The sequence below is a fragment of the Perna viridis genome, chromosome 5 (genome assembly GCF_037379345.1).
Source record: "Perna viridis isolate PV_CMFRI_1.1 ecotype Kerala chromosome 5, ASM3737934v1, whole genome shotgun sequence".
NCBI lineage: Eukaryota > Metazoa > Mollusca > Bivalvia > Mytilida > Mytilidae > Perna > Perna viridis.
Window position 1 is genome coordinate 51,284,063 of NC_142449.1, and position 20,290 is coordinate 51,304,352.

The window sequence follows — 20,290 nt, forward strand, 5'->3', positions numbered from 1 at the left end:
CATTGAAATTAAAATCGTTCGCACCCTTACAATCTGAATAAAGATGTCATTTTTGAAAAATTTGATGTAGTAAATGTATCAAAGCTACACACATAATTTTTTTGACAATTTTAACATTTTAAACAATAATTTAAGACCATTAAGGATATTTCAAGTGCATTCAATCATTCAATTTGCAATAAAAATATCTCATTTTAAAGAATTTGGTCTGAAATATATGTATCACAGGCATCAATATAATAATGAAATAGACAATTTTAACATTTTTTACAGATTCACACAAAACAATTGACCAAACTTTACGACAAACTTTCCTTTCATCTGTGGCAATATCCCTTCAGCACCTGCGTATTGAGTGTTTATATCACAACTTATACGTTATGCCAGAGCTTGCCAAAACTACGCAGACTTTTTGTATCGCGCTAGAACTCTAACAAATAGGCTTCTGGAACAGGGTTATGTTGCTACAAGATTGAAGTCATCACTACAGAAGTTTTATGGTCGTCATAATGAACTCGTGGATCGTTATGGTGTATCGATCTGCACCATGAAAACTGATTTTTTTCGACGGAGCGCAGTTTTCCTTTCCTCGTTTGTCTACCCTAGACTCGACTTTTTATGAGCAACTCGGCGGGTGTTTCTAGAAAAGCAGAAAACACTTACCCTACCGGTGCACCTGGTCCATGCTCCCAGTTTTTAGTGGAATCTGTGTTGCTCATTTGCTTTTGTTACTTTGTATGTATTATTTTAGTTACTTTATGTTCTTTGTTGTGTAAGTCTGTTTTCCATGTCTGACTTTTGTCCCTGGATTGCATTCTTTTTATTACCGCTTTAACCTTGGTTCCCTTGATTACCCTTACAATAATTTTAGACTAATAGGTATATTAAAAGTGTTCACACACATACACTTCGCAAATATATGTCATTTTGAAGATTTTTGACTGAAATATGAGTTTGCAACCACCAACCTGTTACAAATATTGCCAGTTTTAATATTTTTAACAATAATTTGGGACCATTTTTGAAATTAAAATTGTTCGCACCCTTACAATTTGAAGAAAGATGTCATTTTTGTTGAATAATTGGACCACTAATGTAACTTTAAGTATTCGCATTCATTTGATTTGCAAGTGGGAAGTTTACCCCATACAGGGACTTTGAAGGAAATGCTTTAATTACAAGAGTGTGACATCGGTTTGCACTTAGTGATCAATATCATAAAGACATGGTGTTATAATAAATTGGAATTAACACCACGCATAAATGTTATGAACATATATGGAAGTTTCCGTGGATACACCGATCGGTTAAAATTTCAACTTGATTGAAATCTGAAGTAATGAAAATAAATTTGGTCAAGAAAGACATAAACTATTAGGATTGTTGTTCGGAAATACATACCATTGACTGCACCGGAACATATTTACAATGTTAACACATGTGTAAAGATGTCATGTAAATTTAATGAGGTAATTACAAAGAAACATGTTTATTACGATCATTAAATAAATGAATAATGTGTAAAAGACGCTTGACGCTGTTTTAAACGACGGAATTTTGTACTGAAGGTCTGTCTTTGAATTATTCACTATTTTTGTCATTTGCAGTTATCAAAACAGTTAGTAAACAGCTCATTATTTTTCGGATAATTCCATATAAATTTCCTTTCTTTCAGTGTGCAATGTCTACTTTACTCCTAGCTAAATCGATCAAAGCTAATATATGATATCATTGATCTTTTTTTTATTTGTACAAATTTACGTACATATTGATCCATGGAAGTACTTTCGACCGATAGGTGTCTCATCTAACATTCTGAATTTGGCTTTCAAATCCTAATATTCATATATATGGATAAAGTATTCCCTAAAATCCGTTCGGGCTTTTACTTCATACATTTATTTATGTTTTCCTTGACTCAATTCTACATTACTATATAGTTCTGCCCCTTGACAAGTATATGACTAAGAGCCGCGATCCACTTATGGATAAATACTTCGTTTCAGTTAAGATGTTGCTGATCGTAGCTTTATCCTTGCTTGCTCTGGTAGTTGGTGTAGATTCCTGCACATGCGCACAGTCGTATCTCCATCAGGATTACTGCAAATCAGAATTTTGTGAGTAATTTTAATGTTGTTATAAACGAAATGTAAATGAACGTTAACTATACAGATTGGGGTTGACACATTTCATAGATATTCGGAATCATAAGAAAGTTGTAAGATGTAAATATATTGTGTACAAAGTTTCATCATGAACTGACTCCACATTTTCTTCATTGTTTAAAAAATATGTCTACCATAGATATACATTGAATAGTTTAGTATGCTTTTAACAATTGAATAAAGTCAAAAAAAACTTTTTCATCTGATTAGTCCATAGATGTTCAATGATGAACGACAATCGGCATAAGGCTAAGATGTAAAAATGGTATGTTTCTGAGAAAGATTTTACATGCTTACTGTTTTGCATCTTGAATGATATTAAGGTTTTTTTATGAAATTCTTTTCCGAATACATCTAATGACCATTTTTACGTATCCCTATCCTGAACATGTTACAAAACTTAAATCGATTGAAATTCAAAGGACAATTTATCCGGATTGAACAAAATGTATGTTTCTTGATACGTTCATTACAATATCGCTTTTTAAAATTAAACAATAATATGTATTTCACAGAAATTAATTAACTAAAAAAACGTCATTGTTCTTGATAACATGGCTTTTACTAATTCTTTATCATTTAAGCATTGTTTTATCTTCCCAAGAATCGAAAATTCACAATCAATCCTTTTTTTTTATGAAACTAGTAAACATTTTTTGGTGAAGAATAATCTGACCAGAGGAGTGGCAGTTATATATATGATTTACAAAATACTACTTTTCCAAATGAGTTACTGGATGCTGAAAATATGTTTCTAAAAGGTTTTTTTATTCGCTTTAATGGTTGGTTGATAACACTTAATTTGTATAACATCTTTGCTTGCCATTCATTCTCTCTGTCAATCATTTAATTAATTTCTTTTTAAGAAATTATGTTAAGACACTTAAATGACTGCTACATTTCGCCTTTGAATATTTGAATTCTTTATCAGTTCGATTGTATTCAAAAGAAGGGGCGATATAGTCTTATTGGTCTAAAATACAACGACTGAAAATTGATCATTTGTTTCTAAGTGATTTGAATGTAAATTTGCTGACTTGAATCCATAGCAAATGTGAAAAAATAATCATGCATTGATAGGCCAGCGAAATATCTTGTAGTTTACCAATATTCAAATTTTCTGTCAAATTTGAAACTTTTTTTTCACTTACTGGTTATATTTGTGGAATGGAAAACATTTCCGTATCTAAGAGACAACTTCTGTCAGTGAATACATATAAAAAATTATATGTACATATTTGAAAATATAAAGTTATTCCTTGCGCGTGGACATAGTTTTCTGTATGTAAAGATGTTCCAAACACAACAAAATTCACAATTCGCAGCAGTTTTTGTTAAAGGACGTTAAATTGTTGGAATTATGACGTCATCACAATGAACTAATGCCACAAAATATTATTTTCCCTGAATTACATATTTTACTATGTTATGATGTTAAATGTTATTACAATAAAGTTGATAATGCCCATACACATTTGCATTTTAGTAATTCGTGCAAAGGTTCTGTCAATGACTCGTTCCGTGGGAGAAGACAATACTGGTGAAATATACTACACAGTTCGTGTATATAATATCTACAAGGTAAAGAATGTGTTTGTATTTTATCATGTTAAACACAAAGTGTCAATGAACGTTTAATAACTATGTCGAGACACTGTTAATATTGAAATTTTTGCGGCTGTTTTATTTTCGTTATTTGCGATCAGTAGCGAAAACTAAAGCATTACATAATACGAGGAACAATCATAAATTTAAAACAGTGGGAAAGCAAATAATTCACAAAAACCTTGAAAAATTATGTTATCAGTAAGTGGTATGCAATCCCTACAACTTTTACACCATACATGCGTATCATTCCTTTCCCCATTTATACCTACCATAAACCTAATATCAATCCTTTAAATATCTGAGCTCTTTTTTCGTCTCTAAATGTTCATAACATGTGTATTTTACAATATTACCAAATGATCGGACATTAATGATGCATTGATTCTTTCCCCTTGTAAGAACTCCAGTTACTTCATAGGAAAATCGACTGTAGACATTTGGACGCCAGGGAATGATGGAATATGCAAAGTTCCACTGGTGATTGACAAAACGTATTATTTAGGAGGTGAGGATTCAAAATCAAATTGACGACTTTTTAACTATTGTTTTATTTGAGTTGTGTTTAGTCTCAGCAATTAGCTTAAGCAAGGTAATTTCTACGCTTGTATTTCATATTCTCATTTGAGGTTTTGATTACCCTGAATAACAAATTTCGTATGAACTACTAATGTACAATAAATATATCCCTGATCGTAATTCCATTTCCATGCATAAAATGAAAGTGTAAAAGGACAGGACCCGCTTTGTTTGTAAACATTTTATTAAATACCTTTTATTTTGAAGCTCTAGCTACAGTGAACGCATGTACACGTCGATGAACTATCAAAAATGAAACATTCAATTCTTATCATTACATTTTGTATGTTTATCTTTGCTATTTCATAGTATCAAAGCGTTCGTAATGGCGATATCTGTTTCGATTATTTTGATTACATAGCAAATAGGCAATGCATATAGTGGCAATGATTAATAAAAGAAATCCTGTAATTGTGGACGTGCTCTATATAAATGGCCACAATATGCTCATGAAACATCATTTATAAACCATTTTTTTAAATGACAGTAGCGTCTTTTGATGATATGCACAATAAACGTAATTATTCATATTTGAAAGTAGTGGGCATAATGGATAATGTATACACTGACTTCACTATCATATGTTATCTTTTGCATTACTGCCTTTATGAAATAATTTATTTGCTAAATCATTTTAATGCTGTTAAAAGGCACAGTTGATACGAAACGAAGTAGGCTGAGGATTATACTGTGTGACCTCTGGAAGCTGACAGCAGATCTGAAAGTTTGCCAGAAGAAGTTAATTGCACAAGGACAATTCGACTGCACGTGCAAGGCATGCACTTTCACCTTTTACCAATAAATAAAGAGTAGTTTAAATTTATAAACATTACTATGAACATGTATAAGAGAGGATCTACTTCAAAAGATCATGCCATGCTATTAAAGTATCATAAATCCCTCGAAACAGATGTAAACTGTTCTTTAATATGTATAGAAAAAACTATATTGTAATTAGAATTGGCAACAAAACCTGAATGTGGAAAATATAGCAGTAATATTTCGTTAATCTGTATTGCAAACACATATGTAATTTATGCCAGATTCTTTTAAATAAAACACTTCTTCACTTAAGTACCAGTCCACATAACATACAGATATTATCAATGGTAAAGTGATTCATTGTGTAAAGAAGCCAACCAAACAAACGATACCTATTTCTGCATTCAGCTCTGCACTTTTAAGAAAATCAAACATTTGTCTCCTAATACAATCACCCAAATGAGACCAAATCAAGAATAATAACCCTTGCAAAATGCCAATTTTATGTACAATCTATATAATTTTTATCTCAAAAGCGCGCCAACCAAAATAAAAGAAACTAAGAGTGGTTATGTGATCAATAACTCTTTCTGAACAATGAATAAAACTGTAATTCAACGTTTCTTTTTCAGGATCCCAGTTGTTTCCAAGATTGCTAGAGATGAATTCACTATAAATACGTGTTAGTAATTAACATTAAATACTGACTGTTTATATCTATAAAATGATGTTCAAATCAATGAAATGACGTCTTTGTTTTCTATAGGTTTAGCTTACAAAGCGTAATCAAGGGAACCAAGGTTATAGCGGTAATAAAAAGAATGTAATCCAGGGACAAAGACAAGACATGGAAAACAGACATACACAACAAAGAACATAAAGTAACAAAATCATACATACAAAGTAACAAAAGCAAATGAGCAACTTGGACTCCACTAAAAACTGGGAGCATGGACCAGGTGCACCGGTAGGGTAAGCGTCCTCTGCTTTTCTCGAAACACCCGCCGAGTTGCTAATAAAAAGTTAAGTCCGGGGTAGACAAACGAGGAAAGGAAAACTATGACCCGTTGAATAAATCAGTTTTCTTGGTGCAGATGGATACACCATAACGATCAACGAGTTCATTATGACGACCATAAAACTTCTGTAGTGATGACTTCAATCTTGTAGCAACATAACCCTGTTCCAGAAGCCTATTTGTTAGAGTTCTAGCGCGATACAAAAAGTCTGTGTAGTTTCGGCAAGCTCTGGCATAACGTATGAGTTTTGATATGAACACTCCATACGCTGGTGCCGTAGGGATTTTGCCACAGATGAAAGGAAAGTTGACAATTCTGAATGAAAAATCATCACGTTTGTCGTAATGTTTGGTCCATAGTTTTCCTTTACCATCGATTTCTAAGTGTAGGTCAAGATATGAGGCTGACTTCACAGTGTCTGTAGTATCCTTCTATCCTTTGTGTAGATGCGATGTATCAAATCCCCGAAATTAGGATTGTCTAAAGATAATACGTCATCTTATAGCGGAAACTGAGATTGCATGATCTAGCCAAACGATATTCTTTCTTTCTGATCAGATCAGCTATAAAGTCAGCCTCATAAGAGGGAAGGAATAGGTCGGCAAGTAAAGGAGCACAATTTGTTCCCATTGGAGTGCCGACCGTTTGTTGAAAAACACGTCCATCACACTGGACAAATATGTTGTCGATTGAAAATTCTAGCATTTTGTAAACATATTCCTCTGTATATTTGGAAGATGATTTGGAATTATTTCTTACAAAGTATGACGAATCTCTTCAGTCAGCCAATGATACTTCGAAACAAATGGACAGATGAGTCATTTTGTTGGAAGGACACAGATGTTGGTAAAAAATAAATGTAGAAACTACCAAAAATATAAAACAAAACTGAAATCAAATAAGAGTCTTAGATTTCATAATAAATGGGATGAAAAGAATGCAAACTGTATTTGATATTTTACGAACACCATCCGCTTTTTAGCCGTGTCAGGAGGTAGAAATAGTGTCACCACGTAGAAAATAATCTATTGGTCAATGTAAAACATTGTTCCTTCATTAGGATTTAACATAATACTTTATTTTGTCGTAAACATATCTCATTTATAAGAAGCACATCACATAATTAATTACTGCAGATATATGTACATTTTGTTGACAACATTTCCTTGTCAGTTAAAAGAATCCATATATAAGTTGTGATCTTTTCTGATGGTGTTAGTTTAGTATTTAAATGACATCATCGTCATGTATAATTGATTACGCAGCATATTTCGGCAATCAGTGAAACGATACAAGAGAAAGATAAGTAGAACCTTAGTTATAAATAAAGCAATGGCACTTATGACATCCCGTCATTTGGGATGTTGGTCACGGTGCAGAGCTGGAAACAATCATATATTAAAACACGAAATGCCAGAATTTATATATATTGAACATGCGCATGCATCGTGTGCATGATGGCATAAAATGTTTTTAGATTAGATATATTGAATTAAAATAAACTTGAAGCAAAACTGGAACGATTGATTTCCCTCTCAAGAGTTGTTATATGTTTTGTTTACATGGCAACAAAAAGATTCACAACGAAAAGTTGTCAATGAAACAACTCTTTAGACGATGATGTTTAATTTAGGTTTATTTATGCTTCTCAACAAACTTATAACAAAGTAGAAAAAGGAACTTACTTTGGTATATTAATTCAAATAAGACTAAATAGAAAAGTTGGTTTTCTTTTCTTTCATTTATTCTCTTCATTCATACAACTACACTAGCGCGGTAAGTCTGCCATGTTGGTGTTTAGTGTGTCAACCTTCTTCACTTAAAAGATGGCGACTTGAATTCATGAAGTGTTATACATTTATAAAAACATGAAATACCGAATGAAGGAACACACACAACTTTGTACTGTAATGTATGTACTGAGTGTGGGATCAGTTTAAAAGGGGAGAGAACAAATGCAGTGGTTTTGGTTATGAAGTGGATCCGTACTTAACTATTCCATTTGCAAGCCGATTACAAACTATGTTGTAAATGCAATGAAAGGAAATGCTTGACACACTTACCTCCTAAATTGTACAGAGTGTTCACATGAAGCGGCACCTCGCAGAGTCCGTCAGACGTCGGTGTTCAAATGCCTACCCTTGAAACTCCAATGAGGCGTACAGAAATCCAGAAATAAACAGTTTTGCTAGCAAAAAGAAAAATGATACGACAATGACTCTTAACAATAGCAATTTATAGCCATTAAAACATTAATATCAAATTGGGGCTTTTGTGCAATGATCTACACTTAATTCAGATAATACATTTGTAGCACTTCATTGTTCAGATTTAATTTTGAACGTGAAGAATGTGATAATATGGGCGGAGCGTCGGCGACGTCCTATATATGTAAAATGCAAGATCAGAACTATGAATGGCTAACATATTTTAACGGATGTGGCGAAATTTTCCGACACAGAAGTAGACGATTGTTGTTAACTCGTTAAAGTTAGCATTTTTTTTATTAAGATTGATTAGCTCATGGGGTCTTTACATTGAAAATAACATACTAAAAGCAGTTTTCGACTTGAAATGGGTCAGGACCTTATTATACGACTTATGATGTACAATGGTTCTTAACCCCGGTAGGGGACCATAGGAGTTGATATTACATTCGATGAGGGCATAACTCTTTGTAGGTTTAAATTTGTGTGGAGCTAACCCGTTAATTTTTGTAACGTATAATCATGTTTTAACAAGAGACTGATTTGGTATGTTAAATTGTGCAATATTTTTCCACAGTGGCCAGTTTAAAAAGGGTATGGGTTGTGATCACACCAAAGTACTTTGAGCCCGCTGCATTTTTTGCGCCTGTCCCAAGGCAGGAATTTCTGGCCTCTGTATGTCATGTTTCGTTTTCACTATCAGTTAACTTTTATGATAAAGAAATGTGTTTGTGTACCTTCATCACACTTGTCTGATTGCAAAGAACGGAGGCACTACAAAAACTCTTGTGGTACTATTATTATATGTTATGAACCTCGAATGTAACTTGAAGCCATGGCAGTAAAACTTACTTCAACGAGTACTTTTGATAGCAAATGCATGGTATGTGTATTGTTAGACTATTTTATGTTGCTTAATACGCTGTCCCAACAAAAATGTTTAAAGCTGCTACACCTTTAATATCACAGGTGAACCGAAATATACTGGCGAGTAGTCAGTAGGTTATTACGCATTTCATACCAAAGCGTGAGTATATAAGAAGTTTGTTTGTAATTTTAGCTGGTTGATACATGTAAAGGTGCTATACAAGCCCTAAATGTTGTCTTTAACTTTTCGCATTGGACCTAAAATTGCTGTTGTTACATGTACATTATACATCAACATGTATCCTCGGCCAAGCACGACTGTCCTGAAATAAATTACTATGACCTTATGTTCTAACTTCAAGTGTCACTATTTAAACAGTATGAATGAAAAGAATTAACTACATTAACTAAAGTTGATTTGCAACTAGCCTTTCGATTGGTGGCTGTTTTCAAGCAAACCAGAATATTTGTATTACTTTGCACAGTGACGTCAATTACGTCGATTGGTCTGCATTCAGTGATTCAAATAATCCCAGTAACATAAGGTTTTAATTATGAACCAATTATCAATATTTGGACTGGAATACATTTTAAATTATACTTTAAGGTATGCTTTTAACTGTTGCACATGTTATTCAAAATAGTATGATTTGCCGTAGTCTACCCTGGTCCGATTTACACTTATTTATAATTTAAAAGTGAAAACTTCCGCAAGTCAGGTTTTTTGTATTAAACCTGTAAAATTCAGAAACATTCCCTAAATATTTATTTTTTCCAAATGATTAATATTCTTAATTTTCCAGATTTCTATAATTAATTTGCATATGGATGTTATACTACATTTTCTTTTCGGGATCCAAATTGTTATCAAGATTGTTCAGTTTTTGAGAGGACTACAAAACAAAAAGACTATCATTTTTTTTGTTCATTTAGGATTGTTCAGTTATTATTGTACGGTTAGGATATATACATATTGGAGAGACTGTTTTGGGTTTGTTACTTTAGGCATATGGCATGATAATATATGATCATTAAACTCCAAATATCTTTATTAGTAAACAAAAGCTAACAACTCAATCTTTTTTTTCTACATTTCTCAAATTCTTCGGTTTAATCGACTGATTGTTGACGTGGCTTGTCTACATATTTTGAATTGATGAAATTCTCCTTTTGCAAAACATATCTCAAAGCTATCTTTATTTCAAAGTATTTTACACCAACAACAGTTAGAAATATTAGCCAATATTATCTCATTTCGGTTGTCAAAAGTGATAATATTGTAGTAAAAAACTATAAATAATAACATTATTACATTCTTTTGTAATTCAAAAGTTTCTTTCAAACGTCAATGTACAATTTAATGCAAAAACTAAAAGCATTTGTGTCTTTTTGAGTGGTTGCTTAGATAACGAAGATTAAAAATCTGGCTACATTTGGCAGTTAGTGTACTTATCCCTTTTAAAAGACAAGAATCGGTTTGGGTGCAAATATGAGACGACGTATTAAGTAAACGTTATTGATTTTCAACTTCCGTGCTCTGTGGTCGTTATCCTATGCTTCTTAATTCAGCTACGAATAATGTTTAATAAAAGTGTTCAACGCTTTAATTTTTTGATAATGTCAAAATACTTGTAGAACACAAATACCTATAGATTACCTAAAATAAAAAAAACTCACCTTTGAATTGTCAAATTGGATAAGACTAATTTCATAGATCCCTACCCTGTGTATAAGTCTGCTTATCCCACTTGTAGGGAAGATATCTGTAGTTTTTTACATTCTGAGATATGCATTACAAGGAATATAAGTATTTCAATACAATTTTGTATGAAAACTACTTTTTGATTGCAATATTTGATTAGTTAAAATGAATACTTTCGCATTGTAGAATAACAGAGGGCTCAAGCATTGTATCTATAGTCTTCTACCTAAAATGCAGAGAATACCTAACAAATTTATTATTTTTTATCATATTTTCCATTTGAACAAACTATGACCAGGTCTCATCTCAGTGACATTTTCTTCAACCCAATGATTCGCTCTTAATTGGAGACCTTGGTCGAATGAAAAATAACGACATTTGGCTAGGACCATCAATTCAACATATCCGCTTTATAGTCGATGTATTGTAATTGATCAATCTACATAATTTTTAACAAATTTCATCACACCTTTAAATAACGCAACTAGTTTCGTCAGCTTATCTCATACCTTGACTTACTCTCAGAAATCGACACAAACTATGACTGAACTACAAGAGAACGCAGTAACAATTCATTTTGCATCGATATTTTTTTATCAATTTATCGGAGGTTTTGAAATGCTTACTGAAATTATATGAGCATTCTTAACCTTGCTTTTACTTTTTTCAGATAAATTTCAGAAATATTTGCGTTCGATTCTTTCCTTACATCATCATAGCCCCTGTGATAAATTGTCAAATAATAAAGTGCACTCATCTCTACTTTGAGAGGAAGCGCACCTGGTCCATGTGCCAAGTTTTTAGTGGAGTCCGAGTTTCTCATTTACTTTCGTTACTTTGTATGTACAAACCAGGCGATCTGGTGAGATATTCAAATTCACGTAAACGGTCGTACATCCAGACATCCGTTAAAAACTCTATACTTTACTCATACCGCATGTGTACATCGAAGTCAAGAATCTACCATTCCACATAACTACTAGTGCCATGAATGCAAAAATAATTAACTCATGAGTAACAACAACAGTGTGATCTTTTAATATTAAATCGATGAGTTTGTTTTTAAAAGATACTTGTTTATAGATAAAGTGTAAATTATGTTTTGTCTCCGCCCTAAACAAGTAATGTGCTATAAATAAAAACAGTAACAATAGAAAAGAAATATCTTTCTTTGTTCAAACTTTCAGTTACCATGCTGCTTGTAGTAGTTCTAGCGGTGGTTTTGTTGTCTCCAAGTTTGGATGCCTGTTCTTGTGCAACGTCGTACCTTCATAAGAATTACTGTGAATCCCAATATTGTGAGTACTGCTTAATGGTTCTCTTTCAATGTTAATGATAGACACTTAATAAAAATAAAAATACGTGAAATTAATCATCTTTATTCCATCATTTCACGGTGCCACGCTCGACACTACAATAGTAAAGGATGAGCAAGAATGATAAATGTCATGTATGTAATAGATCTCCTGGTGTACCTGTTCGCGAAGTTTTATCATATTTGTCAATACGAACCAGTAAAGAATGGATGCAAGAAAACAAAAAAATTGAACTAAAAATCAATGTACTACTAATATGCGTCAGTTTATACATGTACATAAGAGGGCGAGATTCTGGCAAACAAAAAATAATCTCACAAAAAGTTACAAAACAATTCTGTTACGTGTTTAACTTATAATTTCAGCAATTGATATCCTGGACTAAAAATAAGTTCAACAACAGTGCAGTATTATTTTTAAAAAATTTGCTTTCAAACGATTTTATAGGACAAGGACAACTTGCACCCAAGTCATTGTAGTACACTTCCCGTGGTATAACAAATGTAGTAATGCAATATCAACACACAGGAAAAGGAGTAATAAATGTGATGTAAATAACTGATGACAAAATCTACATTAATTGTATTACACAAAAAATAAACATAATTTTACATTGCACGGACATTGTACACGAACATTAAATGAATATATTTCCGGGGTAAAAAGTTGGAATGACGATAAATCGGTGCTATTGTTCTTATACTCTAACCATAACTACATAATAAAACTACTTACTAGTAGGAAACTAACAATATGTAATAAATACTGGTTACATGTTAGCAAATGAAGTTTGAGTGGTTTTTCTAAGAATGTTTGCTCTTAAGAATGCAATTGTAAGAATGTTGAAATTGACGTAGAAATAAGTCTTTAAAATACTAGTAGTTAATATTGTATCGTAAGTAGCAAAATTTATCCGCACAATTCCGTCCGTCCGTTACGCTTTGATATACATTCCGGATAATTTATGACTCAAAAAGTATTCAACCATTTTTAACCAAACCAAACTGTGCACATTTTTCATTTATACATTCAGATGTACATTTTTTAATTTTTGACAGGTAATTTTTCATATTACTTTCTACCAATGTCCAACAGTATATGCTATCATTGGTGCTTACTTTGTTCATTTTGTTCAGTTGACATGTCAAAGTGGAACTCTAGGTTATAGCTCTGTGCAAATATTGAATATAATTACTAACGAGCATCCAACTGTGACGCAGATCCGGAATATTATCGGTCTTGTTAATTTATGTGTCCTAATAGTTTATAATGTTGTGTCTATGAGAGACGGAGCTTCTTGTTCTCCAATAACATTTGACTTTGTTGATAATTCACTGCAAAGTTGTTATATCGCTGATGTCCCGGCCAGTGGGAATCTGCAAGAACTCCTATAACGCACGTTGTGCGTCTGTGTTAAACGTTCAATAACATCCTAACTGCTGACGTCATTGCATAAAAATGTCACTTCCGACGGAATGATTTTGAGCTATTAATACTTTGACAGGAAATATACGTATGTCGTTTATGTCTTACACGTAAATATTTAACAAATGTACGCTTAACACTGTTCTTTTATTTAATCCAGTAATCCGTGGACGAGTTTTATCAGTGACACATCCCTCGCCGGAAGACATTAATGCTGATATGTATTATACAGTTCGTATAATCAGGGCATACAAGGTACATGTATCCAAGTAAAAACGATTTTAAAGCATGATCATAATTTATTACCGTTATCATTATTGTGCACCATCTTTGCAGTTCTTTGTTTTAAACATACTAAAGTTGTCGATAAAATAAAATATAAATAATTTATAATTTTGAATATTCCTGTATATTGTGAAACATAACATACCTCTGAATCAACTATAAAGCAAACTAATCTGTCTTTCTTAACACACCGAGAACAAGATTGATCAGTTTCAGTACAATTAACTTAATTCCCTGCTTCACAATCGAAAAATGAGTATATTTATTAAGATTATACCTACTAATCAAAAAGGAGTTACGTTGCATTTATTATGAGGTCAATATTTATTTTCGCTTGATTTTAACATTTTCTGTCGGTTATCTAATTCATTATAAACTTGTACATTTTCTACAATTAAATCTGAATCACAAAGATAAACCTTTTATTTGCCTGATTACTCCATTCTTGTGCATGTTACCTAAAGTTAAAGTTCAGTCAAAGGTTCAAATCAAACAAATGTTACTTATGAACCGGGGAAATCTCCGAACCTTTATACCACACGTTTCCTTACAGGGAAAGTGAATACAGATTAAAATGAGTTAATGACCAAATAAAGGTCTTCACAAAGAAAATGACAAATAGCATTTTCAAACATAACTGTCCAATGTCAAAAATAGTTTGAAGAGTAATCAAGGGAAGCAAGATTCTAGCGTAAATCAAAAATGTAATCAAGGGACAAAGACTAAACTACTACATTTTAAACAAGAGCCGACCCATTTTCTCGCTTTGTCAATCTATTTTTTTAAATATCAAATTCGGTAATGCAACGTACAGGTAAGCATAATACTTTACCCCTATCATCATTACATAATTTAGTAGGTTTAGATTCCCGAGATATTAACTGTCACTGAAACTTCCACTTTATATCATGCGTCCTTAGTTCTCCAGTGTGTTTCACTATGTTCCCAACGTTTGTACATTGAAAATGTCATGTTTGGGTTTGTTAGTATACCTCTTACTTTGAGGGAAAGTCTACAGTCGACATTTGGACCCCAGGAAATGATGGGTTATGTAAAGCACCGCTGGTTGTTGGCAAGAAGTATTATTTAGGAGGTAAGGTTCTTGGGAGTTGGATTTTGATTGTTTTTTCGAGAGGTCGCGTTTATGGATTTTTTTTTTTTTTTTTTTTTTTTTTTTTTGTATTTGTCATGCTTCATTGCTTGTTTGGCTGTTTCGATGAATTTTTTATTGTCCTTCAATGGCTTATACAAGATTACACCTGGAATTGAAATAAAGCGTCTTTGTTATTTTCTACTGGTAATACATATCACCTTTTCCGTCATGAGTATACTATAGATAAATGCCATACTTCCTAAATACTATATTGTTTTGCTAGTATGTGATAACTTAAGTTATTTCAGTGACGATAATGAGCCATAAAACTTTCATTATCTTCGCTAATAAAACAATTTATGAGTGGAATTAATAAACACGTTTTAAAATGATTTTGTGTTGTGTTGACTACTCGTGATTGGATAAAACCTTTCGTTCTAATAACAGAAGCAGCAATAAGGAAATGAGGATGATACGTAGATAATCTATTCGCCATTTATGAAAATATTTGAATGAACAATATGCAAATGACCTTTAAAGGAAAATCCATCTACCAATGAGAATGATGTTGAGACTAATATGGCACATTCAAATAATTTAAAACTGAATGTGGTGACAAAGACAGTCCGATCATTCCACATTTGACAAGGACGCCAAGACAAAATAGATTTCACCAAGTCACTATCGAATAATTTTCAAAAAGAAGTATTGTTCGATACAAACATTGATTTATTCCTCCTTAATATAGATAAGCAATATCGTACTAACATTTTATAAGGTCCCATAACCGTCCATGGTCATGTAGACAGTCAGTAGATCTGTTGGAGGAATGCTAATGCCTCACACTCCCAAAGAATCAACTGACTGTCTAAATAACCATAGACGGTCACCTGGGAGCTTATAACTTGTATTGTACTGCAATCGTTCTATTTGAGCAGCCAAATATTAATTGATGTTGTGCGGTCACCGAAAGTATATAACACTTAGACTTCACCTATTTTCCTACCATTGCATGAACTACCTATGTGACTATTAGGGGAAACATTGTAATAAACACGTGGTATAAAATATGATTGAAAAATTAGAATTGCATATAAAGACAATAACTGTATATTGACCAGAAATTAAAACGATATAATTTTATACATATTCGGCACGAAAGGGAAATTGTTCGGATAAGACTCGTGTTTTACCCCGATCCTACGCCTCACCCGTATATTGTTTTTATTTTAATCTAATGCTTTTTTATTGTTCATATGACGAATCAAAATAAATAGAAACACTTGTAGAGTCTTAAGTTAATTTGTACAGGCCCGGCTTTTATTTTTAAAAACTAATTCTTAATTTTTTTTCATCAAACATTCATTTTCAAACGATCACTTGATTGGTTGAAATTTTAGCTGTAGGATTTCAGTAAAATCTCAGTATGAGACTTAAATCTATGAAACAGGGTCTCGAGCATTGCTTCGGACCGTTACAGTCTTCCTTTGCATTTTTCTAGACCTTGTACCTTGGACATATAACTTGTCCATTGAGGAAAAAACACTGTTTATACTATATAATTACTACACTGTAAGTTTTTTCGTAGTGCACACTGTTTACAGTTCTAATTGAAAAGCGAACATGGTATAACCATATATAGATGTACACCGTATACTTTTTAAGGTAAAGTAAATAAAGGCGAAGATAAGCTGAAGATAATGTTGTGTGACCTGTGGGAGAAAATAAATGAGTTAAATAATTGTCAGAAGAATTTAATTTCTCAAGGGAGTTTTGACTGTGCATGCACGGTAAGTTCAAATAGGAAATAAATAAGTGAGCAAACAAATCAGTGGGATAACAAAAAATCATACATTAATCTTCCACTATATAAATCAATCAAAACTAAGAATGATAACTATTGCATATACAATTTAGATTGACTGATTGATTGTTGGGGTTTAACGTCCGAGCAGCAACATTTCACTTACATTCAGACGATGAACATGAAATGTATGATAAAATGAACATGAAATGATGATGCAATGAGAAAAAAAAGGATAGAACACAAGGATAATAAGGTCGACAAATTTTGATTGCCACTAGAAAAAGAGAGGGATGGGTAAGGTCGGGCAATTTAGCCTCCTGTGGCGGAGCGCAAAGGTTCCTACTCCTTTCGAATATCACAGCAGGGTTCTTAACGTGCGAGGAACGTGACATCTTTCCAAACATGGTGCACCACTATGGTTTGCGGTCAGGTTTTCCGTATTATAGCCTGACAACCCCAGCATGTAACACGCCAGGGGTACCCCATTCCACCACCTGGGACACACATCCCAGTTGCTCTGTAGGCAGAGCGCCTAGCCCCCGGCTAGGTTTGTGAGCACTATTTAGTCGCCTTTTACGACAAGCTTAGCGCTGCTGCAGGCCTATTCTTTTAACATCCGGACCTAAACGGGGTGCATACACAATTCAGCATACAAATGCAACAATCGACTGAAAAACTACGACTGTTTACGTGTACGGTATCTCTTAATTGGAAATAAAAGTCGCGGCTAATTCGGTTGGTGAATCCCCTCCTCTGTGATTTTTATGAAGACTGCTACTTACATGTACATAAATAATATGGATTGCTATATAAGTTCTTTGCAAACTTGCTTGATAGTGTAAAGAATGAAAAGTAATGATTACGAAGTGGAGAGAAAATTGTTGAAAATCTATATCGTATGTGAAAAGAGCACACCGTTTTTACAAATGCACAAAAATTTGTGATTTGCAATCCTTAAAAACAATGTAGGCAACACTTTCAATGTAGCACTTTTGGCAGCAATCTAAAACAGTACGGTAACATTAGACAAGAGTGCCGTTTGGCTTGATTCCTATAACGTGTATTGTTGCATATAATTTATTACATGTAAAAGATAAAATCAATATTTGTGTTTTTTATTACCGAGAAAAATGTAACAGAAATACTTTTAAACTATCATTTGAATTATAGCAAACTTACACGTAGTTGTTTGCAGATGAAGTATTGAAGTTTTTTTTTTTTCAGAATACTAGCTGTTACCAAGATTGCTAGTGTGCAAGAATATTGATTGAAGATATACAGTAGATCTAGATTGTACCCGAAAAAATATTTAAATTATTATAGCAATGAATGCCATTGTCATCAATTTTTATAAATATCAATTTTGTTTCTTTATATTAACTTTCTTTCGGATCATTGTATAGAAACTGCTACAATGTGCTACAATTGTATTTTTGTCCCTTGATTTTTTTTTCTGTTTTCTCTGAATAAACTTAACAGTGACAAAACATTTTTTATCATTGACATTTACTTTACATTTTACCGTTGACACATGTATCACCTACTAAATAAATTGCGATATCGTAATATTCCTTGTATTACCGAATTCATTCTTCATTAATTTTGAATTTATGTTAGATACTAAGATAGCCATATTTTGTCAAGTTTTCTTCTCTCGGATAGCGTGCTCCCCTTTAGTGTGGAAGGAAAAGTTGGTTCCCCCTGGAAAGAGTTTAAAATTTGTAGTTACTACAAATGGCTTGATACAAGTTATGGTTATAAAGCTCGATTTATTGTTTTCCCTCCAAACCTCATAATGCAGTGTATAATTTTGCTGTTATGGGGTGATTAGAATTACAAATAGTTACAGTTCCACTTAATGTATTGTATAATAATCAGGTAAACTAACCTAAATCGTGATTACTCAAATTAAAATCATCAGAGAGCACCAGTTATAAACAAGATCCACGCACTCTACCTAGTGACACTTTCTCTTTTGACTATCATATGAATTGTAACCAATAGATTTTTAAAACCAAGACAACTTTTTTATATATGTATTTTTATAAAAGAACTCGACAGCACGAGTTTTAAATTCCCCAGAAGTTAACACAAAACTGCCTCGTAACATTTAAATTCATTGCAGAAAGTATCAGATTTTACTTCTGTTATGCTTAAATGTGTCTCAAATTTGATACTTTTTACTATAATTTAATTAATGCGAATCTAGACTGTATTCATTTTGAAAAAAAATGCATTTTTTTTTTAAATGACCCTTAACTTTTTTGTGGAGTATATAACATCCCATTATTTACATAGACAAATTGGTTGTTATTCTATTACCAAAGCGACATCGATTCTGTTACCAATTCTTTGTTTGTTTGTTTGTTGTCCATTTTGGGGTAAATTATCTTTGTCAACAGAGAATTTGATTCAAAATCAATTTGTATTATTGGGTTTGAATCAATGATGGTGGAATTCATATGGAATTTGCTCATAGGAAATTTGATTAATTGGTTGGTTGATTAATTGACTGATTTTTTACGTCCTATACACAGGCAAAATTATTTCACATGATTTTCACACGAATTTCATATGATTTTACCTGAATTGAGCAAATAAACTTAGTGCCTGAGTTCACGTGAAATTCGGGTGAATGGAGCCTTCACGTGGAATTCACACGAAATGTTCACATGAAATTCGTGTTTAGTGAATTTCACGTGAAAATCATGTTAATTTCATGTGAATTTCACATGAATTTCACGTGAAGCTTGATTAACATGAATTTCACGTGAAAAATATTTGCCTGTGTAACATATATCTCATGCATTTCAGAACTTGCCAACACACTGGGACGGGCTTTTATTGTGTTAGACCGCAGAGGCAATAAGAAATAAGTAACTACTCACTAAGTATACCTTTACTTCTCCCAAAAATGTATTTGTCCCAAGGTCGGTAAACAGGAAGTAGTTGTCCGATAGGACCGAATCAATAAGCGTATAGGACCACTCGCTGAGGCTACATACCAAATATCAAGTGGCTGCGACTAGAAGTTTCTGAGAACAATGTTACGAAAGTTATGGTTACTGACGGAAGGACGGATTAACGGACATAGTTAAAAAGTATACTCCCCGTTTTCGGGGCGATGGTATAATAACCCGCAGATAGGAATGTTACCCATTTATCCTGACCCAAAGACTTCCCTCTATACCATTAAATGCCATTTGCTTAGCGGATCAGTAAATACCAACCAATTCATAACGTCTAGACTGGCGTTAGTTAGATTCCAGCAATATTACCTAAGATCCCTGTTAGTGGGTTTTTGGTCATCCAGAGCCAGAATTTGTACACTTCAAACATTTATATACAAATACGAAATGTCGGGTTTTTTAAACATTACTTGCCTCATGCATGGTAAAGGACGAATAATGGTTAACATGAATAAAAAGGCTTGAAGTAAGGCAGTCTTTTAAAAAGAT

General features: G+C 32.9%; 2 protein-coding genes across 3 annotated transcripts; both read left to right on the forward strand.

Annotated features, from left to right (window-relative positions):
• Positions 1-1,313: 1,313 nt before the first annotated feature.
• Positions 1,314-5,856, forward strand: LOC148618146 (metalloproteinase inhibitor 3-like). 2 transcript variants are annotated; one of them, XM_088581698.1, is made up of 6 exons: positions 1,314-1,469; positions 2,007-2,117; positions 3,652-3,746; positions 4,173-4,278; positions 5,000-5,124; positions 5,744-5,856. In XM_088581698.1, the coding sequence occupies exons 2-6, from the start codon at positions 2,012-2,014 to the stop codon at positions 5,768-5,770; spliced, it is 459 nt and encodes a 152-aa protein (XP_088437824.1). In that variant the 5' UTR covers positions 1,314-1,469; positions 2,007-2,011; the 3' UTR covers positions 5,771-5,856. The 2 variants fall into 2 exon arrangements, with proteins under 2 accessions (XP_088437824.1, XP_088437823.1); XM_088581697.1 differs by having other exon boundaries at positions 1,449-1,568.
• Positions 5,857-12,042: 6,186 nt separating this feature from the next.
• LOC148618147 (metalloproteinase inhibitor 4-like) lies at positions 12,043-18,319 on the forward strand. Its single transcript, XM_088586040.1, has 5 exons — positions 12,043-12,204; positions 13,808-13,902; positions 14,920-15,025; positions 16,691-16,815; positions 18,057-18,319. The coding sequence occupies exons 1-5, from the start codon at positions 12,099-12,101 to the stop codon at positions 18,081-18,083; spliced, it is 459 nt and encodes a 152-aa protein (XP_088442166.1). The 5' UTR covers positions 12,043-12,098; the 3' UTR covers positions 18,084-18,319.
• Positions 18,320-20,290: the final 1,971 nt, after the last annotated feature.

Bases quoted from the DNA above. Each gene is read 5' to 3' on its own strand.
- LOC148618146 (XM_088581698.1), top strand. From the start codon at position 2,012: ATGTTGCTGATCGTAGCTTTATCCTTGCTTGCTCTGGTAGTTGGTGTA. The intron at 3,747-4,172 runs GTAAAGAATGTG...TCCCCTTGTAAG, and splicing joins GTGTATATAATATCTACAAG to AACTCCAGTTACTTCATAGG. The intron at 4,279-4,999 runs GTGAGGATTCAA...TGCTGTTAAAAG, and splicing joins CAAAACGTATTATTTAGGAG to GCACAGTTGATACGAAACGA.
- LOC148618147 (XM_088586040.1), top strand. From the start codon at position 12,099: ATGCTGCTTGTAGTAGTTCTAGCGGTGGTTTTGTTGTCTCCAAGTTTG. The intron at 12,205-13,807 runs GTGAGTACTGCT...TATTTAATCCAG, and splicing joins TTACTGTGAATCCCAATATT to TAATCCGTGGACGAGTTTTA. The intron at 13,903-14,919 runs GTACATGTATCC...TGGGTTTGTTAG, and splicing joins GTATAATCAGGGCATACAAG to TATACCTCTTACTTTGAGGG.